The sequence below is a fragment of the Dipodomys ordii genome, unplaced genomic scaffold, assembly GCF_000151885.1.
Source record: "Dipodomys ordii isolate 6190 unplaced genomic scaffold, Dord_2.0 Scaffold7, whole genome shotgun sequence".
Classification (NCBI taxonomy): Eukaryota; Metazoa; Chordata; class Mammalia; order Rodentia; family Heteromyidae; genus Dipodomys; species Dipodomys ordii.
In genome coordinates this window covers 755145-767507 of record NW_012267223.1, presented here as the reverse complement: position 1 = coordinate 767507, position 12363 = coordinate 755145, and the positions used below count along the sequence as shown (strand labels likewise).

Here is a 12363-nt window from a genome sequence, read left to right as displayed (position 1 = left end):
CTCACCTCTGGTTTTTCTCTGAGTGTTCGTCTTTTTGTTGTTGTCGGTCTCTTGGGGAGATTAAGCGTTGGAACTCGAACTCTCTTTTTGGTTGGAGAGAGCTGTGGCGTTTCCCTACTGCCCCGTCGCCATCTTGGTCCCCCCTCTCTGCCCTTTTTTTTAAGGAATGTTATTGCCGATCTTTCTTCTCTCCTATCTCCTGTGACTTTTCATGACTGAGACGGTTGCTGTACACACGGGAGAGCTGCTGTGTTAGGTTGGGGTCTTGGAGGTCTCAGTCCCCGGCTGTCGGTGCATTCGTGGCGGTGTCTTGGTGAGGGAAACCCTCATGTGGACAGGAAGGGGAGAGAGGGGCAGAGAGGGACCTCCTCCAGCCAGGCCCCACCTCCCAAAGTTCCTACACACTCCCCAAGCAGCACCGCTAGCTGGGGACCAAACTCTCCATATCGGAGCCTGCTTTGTGGGGTGCTTTCTGTCCAAACGATTGTCATCTTCCATTGTCATCTTCCAGCGGAGGGCAGTGGCTGATTTATTTCTTTTTAATTAGCTTGTATTTGTTATACAGGGTGGGGTTTGGGATTTCTTTTTTTTTTCTTTTAACTAGTCCTGGGGCTTGAGCTCAGGGCCTGGGCACGGTCCCTGAGTTTCTCTGTGTTCAAGGCTAGCGTTCTATCACTTGAGCCATAGCTCCACTTCTGGCTTTTCCCGTGTATGTGGTACTGAGCAATTGAACCCATGCTAGGTGAGCACTCTACCACTGAGCCACCTTCCCAGCCCTGGGGTTTGAGATTCATTGTTACATTGCCACATATATTTACAACTTATTTCAATCAACCTCATCCATTCCCCACCCCCACCCCCAAATCACCTTCCCAATCTTTCCCTCCCAAAACATCTTCAGGTTTTATTGTTCTGTTTTCAGTTAAAAAATTATATTTTGGGCTGGGAAGGTGGCTCAATGATAGAGCACTTGCCTTGCATGCATGATGCCCTGAGTTCGATTCTTCAGCACCACATAAGCAGAAAACGCTGGAAGTGGCGCTGTGGCTCAAGTGGTAGAGCGCTAGCCTTGAGCTGAAGAGCTGAGGGACAGCACCCAGGCCAGAGTTCAGGCCCCACAACTGGCCAAAAAAAAAAAAATTATGTTTTGTTGGGCACTGGTGGCTCATGCCTGTAATCCTAGCTATTCAGGAGGCTAAGATCTGAAGATTGCAGCTCAAAGTAAGCCCGGGTAGTAACATCTGTAATTAACCACTCAAAAGCCAGAAGTAGAGCTATGGCTCCAAGTGTAGAGCGCTAGCCTTGAGCAAAATTGCTCAGGGACAGCGCCCAGGCCTTGAGTTCAAGTTCTACAACCTGCAAAAAAAAAAAAATTCAGCCATATTCATCCCCCACGTTAACCCAACCCACTCTGCTAGTACTCCTGTAGTACGGCCTCTGACTGGCCTACTTCCCTCTCCCCATCCCCCACAATCCTGCTGACCAGCAGTTTTCATGGGGGTCCGTATGCCGGCTTCATGCTTAAAAGGCACTACAAAATTACCCTCCTTCCTGATTACCTAAGTAGTTCCTTAGCCATGGTCTGTGTTCTGTGTGTATGTAGTTAAGGAAATGGATGTATAGGTGTGTGTGTGTGTGTGTGTCTGTGTGTGTGTGTGTGTCTGTGTGTGTGTCTGTGTGTGTGATGTTTACTTTCTCCATTCATCTGTTGATGGGTACTTTAGCGTGCTCTATCATTTGCCTACTGTGATATACGCCCATCGTAGCATGACGGGTTCCAGGGAAGGTCTGCTTTCAGCTTTTTGGAGAAACTCCATACTGACTTCCGTGACGGTCACCCTGGTTCACCCCCCACCTTCATCCATCATCATCCTCCCCAGCATCTGTTTGTTGCCTGTCCTCCTGGGCTTCGTTCTGATTGCGGAGAGGTGGAGGCTTCGTGTGGCTTTGGTTTGCCTTGCCTTCATGGCTCAGATTCTGAGGCATTCTCCATACGTCTACTATCTTGTGTGTTTGTGTGACTTCATTTTGCTTGTCCATTTCCTGATAGGATTATTTGTTTTATTGCTATTTAATGTTTTTGAGTTCTTTGTAGATTCTGGGTATTAATTTTTCATCTGTTGAGTAGGTGGAAGATTTTCTCCCATTATGGGAGTTGTCTGTTGGTTCTAGTGACTGTTTAGTTTTGCAGTTTGAAACCTCTCTTTAATCTTTTTCCTTTCTTTTTCTTTTTTGTCAGTCGTGGGGCTTGACCTCAGGGCCTGGGTAGTGTCCTTGAGCTGTTTTGCTCAAGTCTAGCACGCTACCACTTGAGCCACAGCACCACTTCCGGTTTTTGAGTAAGAGCCTCATGGGGAGTTTTTCTGTCCGGGCTGGCTTTGAACTGCGATCCTCAGATCTCAGCCTCCGGAGTAGGTAGGATGGACAAGCGTGAGCCACGGGCGCCCGGCAGAATTCTTTAATTGGATGTAGTTCCATTTGTCGTTGTTCGCTTCCATCATCTGGGCTACTGGAGTTTCTGCAGAAAATCGCTGCCTGTGCCTTCACTTGCAGGGTTTCCTACGTTTTCTGGTAGTAGATTTCAAGTTTCAGGTCTTCCTCTGAGCTCTCTCCTCCAGTGAGAGCTGCCGCGGACGTCCGGACCGTCCCCCGCAGGGGTGAGGGCTCTCCCCGAGGTGAGATTAGCCACCCAAGCACAGCCTGCCTGCTCTGCTCCTGGGAAACGGCCCTAGTTAGGGGTGCACTTCACCCCAGACATCCTGCTTCCCGCCAGGCTCTTGTGGGGGGGCTGTCACCCCCTGGCTCTGTACAAGGGAGACATTAGAAAGGGCAGAGGGACCGGCACCCCGCAGCTGTGCCAGGAGCCCTTCCAGAGCAAGGCCCAGCCGATTCTAGGAGCGAGGCCGCGGGAGTCCCGGCTCGGGCTTTCCTGACCCGTGCAGCCCTTCTGGCCAGTCTTGCCTCAGAGGCTGGAGGAGAGCCCCACAATGCTTGTCTGGCTCCCGGCTAGTGGCTCACCCCTGTCATCCTAGCTACTCAGGAGGCTGAGACCCCAGGATCACCATTCAAAGCCAGGCAGGAAAGTCTGTGAGACTCTTATCTCCAATAAACCACTAGAAAACCGGAAGTGGCGCTGTGGCTCAGGCAGTAGAGCGCTCACCTTGAGCTGAAGAGCGCAGGGACAGCAGCTAGGCCCAGAGTTCAGGCCCCATTACTGATCAAAAAAAAAAAAAATCTTGTCTGCCTTCTAAACATGGTGCCTTGGCTGTCAGCACCAGCACCGAGCTGCATGAAGACCTGGCCAGCACGGAGCCTCCTTCCCGGCCTCCCCATGTGCTGACCAGGGTTTCTGTGCTCTGAAGTGTGTGCTAGTGAGCCCAAGGCCCTACTCTCCCCCGCCCCTGCAGGTGAGACCGACGTAAATGGTTTGGCCGCACCAAGCTGGACAGTCTTGAGTCACTGATGGGTCTCTTTCCATTTAGAAGAAGAAGAAGACCAGGAAGAAGAAGAAGAAGGGCTCCACTTCCTCAGAGCTGGACTCGGAGCTGGACTGGGAGCCGGACGCCTTCCCCCTGGCCCCCTCGGGGCTCTCCAGTTCAGCTGCTGACCCCGGGTCCCAGGTCCCAGGCCTGTCCCAAAGCCCTGTCCAACCAGCCAGCCCACACGGCCGGCCCCTGGGCACGGGGCCGGAGGGAGACGGCCCTGCCACGCGTGCCCGGCCTGGCAGCAGCCCTCCGCGGGCTCCGCCTGTGGGAGAGCCAGGGGGCACGGCAAGAGAGACAGCTCCCAGCCGCCCTGAGCCCCAGCACGGCGCAGAAGCGGGGGGCCACAAGCCCTCCGTGACCTCTGGGGACACAGGCCTCTCCCAGGCGGGGCTCAGCACAGCCTCCTCGGCCGCCCAGAGCGGACCCCGGGCCTCAGACGCTGCGCTACCGGAGCCCCAAGGGGCCAGCTCCGCACCCAGGGGCGAAGGGCAGACGGCCGCACGGCAGACGGACATGCAGCAGGAAGACGCCCTGGTCCCGGCCCCAGGGGTGAGTGTCGGAAGAGGGGGTGGCGGGCGGGGGGTGCCCCTGCCCCCCACAGCACTGCCATGTCCCCTCCAGACGTGGTCCAAGGCTGCCCCTTCCTCTTGGCTGCAGGATCTTTGCTCCTCCCAGCTGCCTGGGGCCCCGGCAGAGCCAGCCAGCCCCGTCACGGAGGCTCGGACTGCAAAGCAACTGCCACACCGCACCCCTGCCTCCCAGGGACCCCACCAGGTAGGGGCTTGGTGGCTAGGCTGCTCTGTGGGACCACCTCCCTGTGGCCACTTCCTCCCTCCCTCCCTCCCTCCCTCCTTCCCTCCCTCCCTCCTCCCTGTCTTCCCCCCTCCCCGTCTTCCTTCTTCCTTCCTTCCTGCCTTCCTTCTTCCTGTCTTCCTCCCTCCTCCCTCCCTCCCTCCCTTGTGTCTTCCTTCCTCCTTCCCTCCTGTCTTCCTCCCTTCTTCCCTTCTCCTTCCCTCCCTCCCTACCTCCCTCCTGTCTTCCTCCCTTCCTCCTTCCTGTCTTCCTCCCTTCCTCCCTCCTGTCTTCCTCCCTTCCTCCCTCCTGTCTTCCTCCCTTCCTCCCTCCTGTCTTCCTCCCTTCCTCCCTCCTGTCTTCCTTCTTCCCTCCTTCCTGTCTTCCTTCCTCCTGTCTTCCTCCCTCCCTCCCTTGTGTCTACTTTCCTTCTTCCCTCCTGTCTTCCTCCCTTCCTTCTTCCTCCCTCCTCCTTCCCTCCCTCCCTCCCTCCTGTCTTTCTCCCTTCCTCCCTTCCTTCCTCCCTCCTCCCTCCCTCCCTCCCTCCCTCCCTTGTGTCTTCCTTCCTCCTTCCCTCCAGTCTTCCTCCCTTCTTCCCTTCTCCTTCCCTCCCTCCCTCCTGTCTTCCTCCCTACCCTCCCTCCTGTCTTCCTCCCTTCCTCCCTCCTGTCTTCCTCCCTTCCTTCCTCCTGTCTTCCTCCCTCCCTCCCTTGTGTCTACTTTCCTCCTTCCCTCCTGTCTTCCTCCTTTCCTCCTCCCTCCCTTCTGTCTTCTTCCCTCCCTCCCTCCCTCCTGTCTTTCTCCCTTCCTCCCTTCCTCCCTCCTCCTTCCCTCCCTCCCTCCTGTCTTTCTCCCTTCCTCCCTTCCTTCCTCCTCCTTCCCTCCCTCCCTCCTGTCTTCTTCCCTCCCTCCCTTCCCTCCTGTCTTCCTCCCTCCCTCCCTCCTGTCTTCCTCCCTCCCTCCTGTCTTCCTTCCTCCCTCCCTCCTGTCTTCTTCCCTCCCTCCCTTCCCTCTTGTCTTCCTCCCTTCCTCCCTCCTGGCTTCCTTCCTTCCTCCCTCCTTTCCTTCTTTCTTTCCCTCCTTTGCTTGCTGGTGAGTGTTTATGAAGTTCCAGGGTCAGAGGTGAACAAGCCAGCAACCTCCACCCCCTCTGGTCTTTATGGGTCAAGGGAGAGTCACAGAAAGCAAGCCAGGCAGTGGGAAAGCTGGGGTGGGGTGGGGTGGGGTGCGGCCAGGATGCCCCAGGCAAGGATTCTGGTGAGGTGCCTTGGGAACTGAGACCAGGAGTGAGGGTGAGCCATGGGGTCCCTGGGCTGTGCCCTGGAAGAGCGGGGCATGTGCCAAGGCCCCGAGGCCAACCATGGTGGGTCTACCCTCAGCCAGAGGAAGCGGCACCTCCAGGCCAGTGAGGGGAGGAGGGGCTGTGAGTGGGGGAGGGGTTCTTGGGGGTCTTGGAGAATGGGCTGGAAGAACCTGGAAGGTTCTGAGCCCAGAGGGACACGGGTGAATAGGAAGTGTGCTTCTAAGCACTGGGGATCTGATCTGGTATTCCAGGAAGCTAAGACCAAGGGCCCGGAGGCTGTTCCTGGGAACGTGGGTGAAAACAGGAGTTTGAAGTCAGAAGACAAGGAGCCAGGAGCCGGGAAGAAGCCAGAGGGGAGGAAGCCGGAGGACAGGAAGAAGCCGGAAGAAGGGAAGAAGCCGGAGGAAGGGAAGAAACCGGAGGAAGGGAAGAAGCCGGAGGAAGGGAAGAAGCCGGAGGAAGGGAAGAAGCCGGAGGAAGGGAAGAAGCCGGAGGAAGGGAAGAAGCCAGGACAGGAAGAAGCCGGAAGAAGGGAAGAAGCCGGAGGAAGGGAAGAAACCGGAGGAAGGGAAGAAGCCGGAGGAAGGGAAGAAGCCGGAGGAAGGGAAGAAGCCGGAGGAAGGGAAGAAGCCGGAGGAAGGGAAGAAGCCAGAGGGGAGGAAGCCGGAGGACGGGAAGAAGCCGGAAGAAGGGAAGAAGCCGGAGGAAGGGAAGAAATCGGAGGAAGGGAAGAAGCCGGAGGAAGGGAAGAAGCCCGAGGGGAGGAAGCCGGAGGACGGGAAGAAGCCGGAAGAAGGGAAGAAGCCGGAGGAAGGGAAGAAGCCAGAGGGGAGGAAGCCGGAGGAAGGGAAGAAGTCGGAGGAAGGGAAGAAGCCAGAGGGGAGGAAGCTGGAGGAAGGGAAGAAACAGGAGGAAGGGAAGAAGCCGGAGGGGAGGAAGCCAGAGGAAGAGCCGAAGCCGGAGGACAGGAAGCCGGAAGGAAGCAACAGAAAACATGCAGCTGCTGTGAAAAATGAGAGGGAGCAGAGAAACCAGACCACCGCAGTACCAAGGGCTTTGACCAGGTGGGCCTGGCTCAGGGTTGGCCAGGTGGGCCGTGGGCCCGGCTCAGGGTTGGCCAGGTGGGCCGTGGGCCCGGCTCAGGGTTGGCCAGGTGGGCCGTGGGCCCGGCTCAGGGTTGGCCAGGTGGGCTGTGGGCCCGGCTCAGGGTTGGCCAGGTGGGCTGTGGGCCCGGCTCAGGGCAGGTGCACAGCTGTGCAGGGGATGCCAGGCTGTGCCCCTCCTCCACCAGCTTCAGCTTTGGACCGGGGCCCGGGCCCCAAATCCTCCACTGATCGTCCCGGGGTACAGGGCTGGCATGGGTCCGTGGAACTCAGGAGAGACGGCCCCAGGGCTTGAGGGTTGGCCCTCCCTGTTAGCGGGAGAGTAGAGGCTGTGTGGGGGGAGGATCTGGACTCTGGACGTGATGATGTGTGTGCGGGTGTGCGTGTGCAGGTGTACACGTCTGTACTGTGTATGTGACTGCATGTTTGCAGTGTGCCTACACGCGCACATGTGTGTATTTGTGCATGGGTGTGTACGTATGTACGTGAGTGTGGCACAGGCCACACAGACTTGGTGACAGCGCCGTCTCTGCTCTCTCCAGCGCCCTGAGCCCCGGAGAAGGGGTCACGGTCTACTTCCATGCTATTCTTTCCAATCACTTTGGATTCAAGCCGGACACCCATAAAGTATTCATCAGAGGAGGAAAAGGGCTGGGGAAGCCGGCGTGGGAGAACGCGTGCCAGCTGCACTACACCAAGTGAGTGTGGCACTCAGTTGCTGGGGCCCGGCCGATGCCCCCCAGACTCTGGGAAATGCATGGGGCAGGCTGGCGCTTCGCAGCATGGGCTTGCCACGTCGACTCGGGTTCTCAGTGCCGGCTGGGAGCTGCCGTGCTGTGACGTGTCAGTGCCAAGTGCCGGCTGGGAGCTGCCGTCTCTGGTGTGTGCACGGATCCCAGCGCGGGTAGCTCTCGCCCGTGATCCTGGCTGTTCTGGAGGCTGGGATCTGAGGATCACAATTCAAAGCCAGCCTGGGCGGAAAGCTGGTGAGATGCTTATCTCCAATGAACTACCCAAAAGCCAGAGCTGGCCCCGTGGCTCAAGTGGAAGAGCGCTCGCCTTGAGCAAAAAAGCTCTGGGACAGCGCCCAGGCCCTGAGTTCACGTCCCAGGCCCAGCACACACGCTCACGCGTGTGCACGTGTACGCGCGCGCGCACACACACACAGAGGAAGAGTGGGATTAGATAATCGCCCTTGTCCTGTTGACCCACAGGGACTTGGGAGAGCACGGGTCTCTTGTGGAGGGCAGCCTGGTCATCCCCCGGCACAGCCTGGACACCTCCATCCCGTACAAGTACGTCGTTGACCGAGGCGGCAAGAGCTCCGTGGAGTACGAGTACATCTACAAGTCTCCGAAGAAGAGCCAGCATGTGAACCGCTGCCTGTGTGTGCGGTCTACCCTCCTGGGCTCCGGAGGTGAGCTCCAGCACAGCGCCGGGCCGGGAGGGTCGCTGGAGGAGCACGGGCGGTCTGTGCGGGCCTCTGTGGCCAAGGGAAAGGGAGGGAGCCAGGTGTAGGAAGGGCGGGGCAGTGGGAAGGCGAGCAGGTGGGCGAGGGCCTCGGGGCTGCTCTTCCAGGAGTGTAGACGGAGACTGTAGATGAGATGGAGGAGAGAAGACAGCCTGGCAAATGTTCGAGAGCCTCTGGCACTGCTGCTGCCTCCCTCCCTCCCTCCATCCCTCTCTCCCTCTCCTTTCTCTTGTTTTTTTCTGTCTGAAACCAGGACTCAAACTCAGTACTTGAGAGGAAAAAAGAGTCTCACAGGTTTTGTCTGCCTAGGCTGGTTTTGAAGTATGATCTTCCTATCTTAGCCTCCTGAGTAGCTAGGGTTATAGGCCACCAGTGCCTGGCTGTTCACTATTATTACTTTATTCGTTTACTTTTTGTCAGTCATGGGGCTGGAACTCAGGGCCTGGGCACTGTCCCTGAGCTCTTTTGCTCAAGGCTAGTGCTCTATCACCTTGAGCACCTTCTGGTGCTTTTCTGGTGGTTCATTGGAGATCAGAGTCTCATGGTGTTTCCTACCCGGGCTGGCTTCAAACAGGTGATCCTCAGATCTCAGCCTCCTGAGTAGCTAGGATGACAGGCGTGAGCTGCTGGCGCCTAGGCTTGTGCATTATTTTCATTGTTAAATAAGAACAGACACAGAAGAGGGTTGTAGGGTGGTATCCCTCATACACCTTGGACAAAGACCATCCTACTGAATTTCCCAAGTTTGGATTTTTATTTAGTACCTTCTCCTTTCCTCTTTCTTCTTGTTCTTCGGTGTTCCCCAGGCTGGCCTCAAAGTCCGGGGTCCTCCCTGCCTCCTCTCCGAGTAGCTCGGAGCAGACTGTCTCTGATTAAACGCAGTTCCGAGACGCCTGGCTGGCTTGTGCCGAGCACTTCAGCTTTAACAAGGTGGGGGGGTGGATATGCCACCAGAAGAATGGAATTTCTGCTCGGGTTGGGGTCAGGAGACCCTGGGCTGAAGCCAAGTCACAGGGTGTCAGGGGGCCTGTCGCACGTCACCCATCAGTGGTCAGGGATGAGCCTGAGGCCTCGGTGCTGCTGGTGCGGGAACAGCGCCCCCCACAGGTGTGGCTGTGGCTTTGGTTTTCTTATCTATGAGTGGTGTGTGTGTGTGTGTGTGTGTGTGTGTGTGTGTGTGTGTGTGTGTGAGATGGTAGGGGAGGGAGAGAGGGAGAGGAAGGACAGGGAGAGGGAGAGAGGGGGGAGGGGAGAGAGAACTCATTGAGAGAGGGGGAGAGGAAGAAGGAGAGAGGGAGAGAGAGAGAGACAGAGAGAACTCATCAGACCACACTTTGGCTTTCTGGTTGTTTCATGGTTGACATCACTAGAATCTGCACTCGAATCTTCTCCAGCCCATCCCAAGGCAGCCCCAAACTCAGCTCTCCTTCGTACCAGGCCCCCACCAAGGCCCGGCTGTCCTGGGGGGCGGGGGCAGGGCCTCAGTGTCGCGGCGCACCGTGCAGGCCAGGGCCGCTGTGTAGGTGCAGAGCGTGGTGAGCATGTGGTGCCCGTGGCCTTCTGGGCTGCCCGCCTCTGGTGGTGGACGGAGTGCGTGCTGGCCAGTGTCCTCTCCCCCCCCCCCCCCCCGCCTGTGGGTTGACGCGGCTCCTGCCGTAACTCGCAGACTGGCACCAGTACGATGACATCGTGTGCACGAACCCTAAGTGGTGGAAGAAGACCGTAAACCTGGTCATGGACCAGTTTCAGCATGAGCTGGTGCGGGGGAAGCAGATCGCGGCCGCCGTCATGCTGGACCGCGTCCTCAGCGTCCTGCAGACCTGGAGCCTGGTCAACCTGCAGAGCTTCTTCACCCAGTTCCAGCAGTTTTTCTCCGTCGTCCGGGTGTCAATGGTGTATGAGGAGGCGCCGGAGCCCTGGACTTTGCTGCAGTATGATGAGTGGGAGGTACAGAGTCTCCACGGGGCGGGGCCCGGGGCAGGCGTGGTGGATGAGGAGACCCTGCCATCTTCCATCAGGGAATCCCCTCCCTCCCCGTGCTGACTCCGGGGACAGCTCTGAGCCCCAAGCCCAATGTTGGGCCCAATTTTCACCTTGCCTGGGGCTGAGTGGCTGGATGGTGGAACCCCCCATTGCACCTATTTGGACAGGGACCCTCCCACCCCCAGGCTTGGCCTGCGGTGGGGAGGAAGGGGCGGCTCTGCCGAGCCAGCTTTCCCCGCCCTGGGGCCCTGGGCCTCCCCATAGGTGTCATGCGGCTTGAGACCTGCTGGGGGAGGGGGGGCTCACTCATTTCCATTCCTTCTGGGATCAGGTGAAGAAACACCTGTGGGAATGTTTGGAGAGGCAGATGAAACCATTTCTAGAAGAAAGGAGCAAAGACTCGCTGCCCCAAGACTTCCCGGTGCAGAGAAGACTCAGGATGGGCCTGATGGTGCTCTTCCAAGTGAAAACCATGAACTTGCCCTTGGCCAAGAGTGACCTGGCCTTGCTCTGCCGGCTCCTTGTCCCCACCGACGCCTCCCTAGAGGCCCTTCACAGCGACCTGCAGCACATCCCCCACACATCCCCGAGGTATGCCTGGTTTGTTGTTGTTGTTGTTTTTCTGCCAGTCCTGGGGCTTGAACTCTGGGCCTGGGCACTGTCCCTCAGCTCTTCAGCTCAAGGCTAGCACTCTACCACATGAGCCACAACACCACTTCTGGCTTTTTCTGTGCATGTGGTACCGAGGAATCGAACCCAGGGCTTCATGCATGCCAGACAAGCACTCTACCACTGAGCTGCCTTCCCAGCCCTATTATTTTCAAGGAAGAGTTTTGCGATACAACTCAGGGCTGCCTGGAACTCTCTCTGTATCCAAACTGGACTTACGCTTCCGACCCTCCAGCCTCAGCCAATGGGGCTGAGACTACAGGCATGTACCACCACACCCAGCTCACTTTTGATGTTCTATTCTTTTTTTTTTTTTTTTTGGTCAGTCATGGGGCTTGAACTCTGGGCTTGGGCGCTGTCCCTGCACTCTTCAGCTCAAGGCGAGCGCTCTACCACTTGAGCCACAGCGCCACTTCTGGTTTTCTAGTGGTTTTTTGGAGATAAGAGTCGCACGGACTTCCCTGCCCGGGCTGGCTTTGAACCACAATCCTCAGATCTCAGCCTCCTGAGTAGCTAGGATTACAGGAGTGGGCCACAGGCACCCAGCTTGATGTTCTGTTCTGTGTTCTCGCAAATTCCCCGCAAGCCCCATGGTGTAGCGTGGTGGCACACATGTGCAGTTCCAGCTGCTCAGGAGGATGGGTAGAGCTCAGAGGTTCGGGGCCAACCTGGGCCACACAGCCAAACCCTACATCGAAAATAAATTACAAAGGTGAAAAGCAGTCCTACGAAGCTTCCTGTGTCCCGTGCAGCCTCCCGTGTGTCAGTGGGCATCGGCGCAGGCCACTGGCTGCTGCTTCCACCTCTGCCTGGGTGTGCCAGGCCTGGGACTCGAACTCAGGGCCCGGGCGCTGTCCCATAGCTTTTTCACTCAAGCAAGGCTAACATTTTACCAGGTGGGCCACAGCTCCGCTTCTGGCCCTTGGTTGATTAATAGGGAGGTAAGAGTCTCATGGACTTTTCCCGCCCCGGGCTGGTGTGGAACTTCGATCCTCAGATCTCAGCCTCCTGAGTAGCTGGGGTGACAGGCGGCATTGGCTCGTGCCGTGGCAGGAAGGCCTTCTGACCCTGTGGGACCTCAGGGCAGGACTGTTCTTAGCCTTGTCTGTAGCTGTGATGATATGGCCACCTTTCCCGACTGATCCTGGCCGGCACTGGCCTGTGGGTCGCCTGTGTTTTACTTTCCCACCTTGTGTGAATTCTGCAGCCCAGGAGGTGTAGCGGTGGGGGCATGTGGCCCCCCTCACGGGGGCACGGGGGGTTCGGAAGCATTGGCAGTCCACAGCCAGAGGAAACAGATTCCATCTCTTCCGTTTAAAATGCTGCTTTAGCCGGGCACTGGTGGTCACGCCTGTCATCCCAGCTACTCAGGAGACTGAGATCTGAGGAAAGAGGTTCAAAGCCTGCTGGGACAGGAAAGTCCCTGAGACTCATCTTTGATTAACTACTAAAAAGCCAGAAGTGGGCTGGGAAGGTGGCTCAGTGGTAGAGCGCTTGCCTTGCATGCCTGAGGCCCTGGGTTCGATTCCTCAGCACCACATAAGCAAAAAAAAGAAA

The 12363-nt window shown here is 57.5% G+C and overlaps 1 protein-coding gene across 1 annotated transcript in view; it reads left to right on the top strand.

Moving 5' to 3' along the window:
* Window positions 1-12363, top strand: part of Rnf213 (ring finger protein 213) — a 97211-nt gene that overhangs the window by 18240 nt on the left and 66608 nt on the right. The window contains exons 8-14 of the mRNA XM_013036259.1: window positions 3483-4034; window positions 5832-5977; window positions 6345-6644; window positions 7226-7381; window positions 7898-8100; window positions 9821-10101; window positions 10469-10728. Of these exons, the coding sequence (XP_012891713.1) occupies window positions 3483-4034; window positions 5832-5977; window positions 6345-6644; window positions 7226-7381; window positions 7898-8100; window positions 9821-10101; window positions 10469-10728 (1898 nt within the window). The remainder of the gene's footprint in view (window positions 1-3482; window positions 4035-5831; window positions 5978-6344; window positions 6645-7225; window positions 7382-7897; window positions 8101-9820; window positions 10102-10468; window positions 10729-12363) is intronic.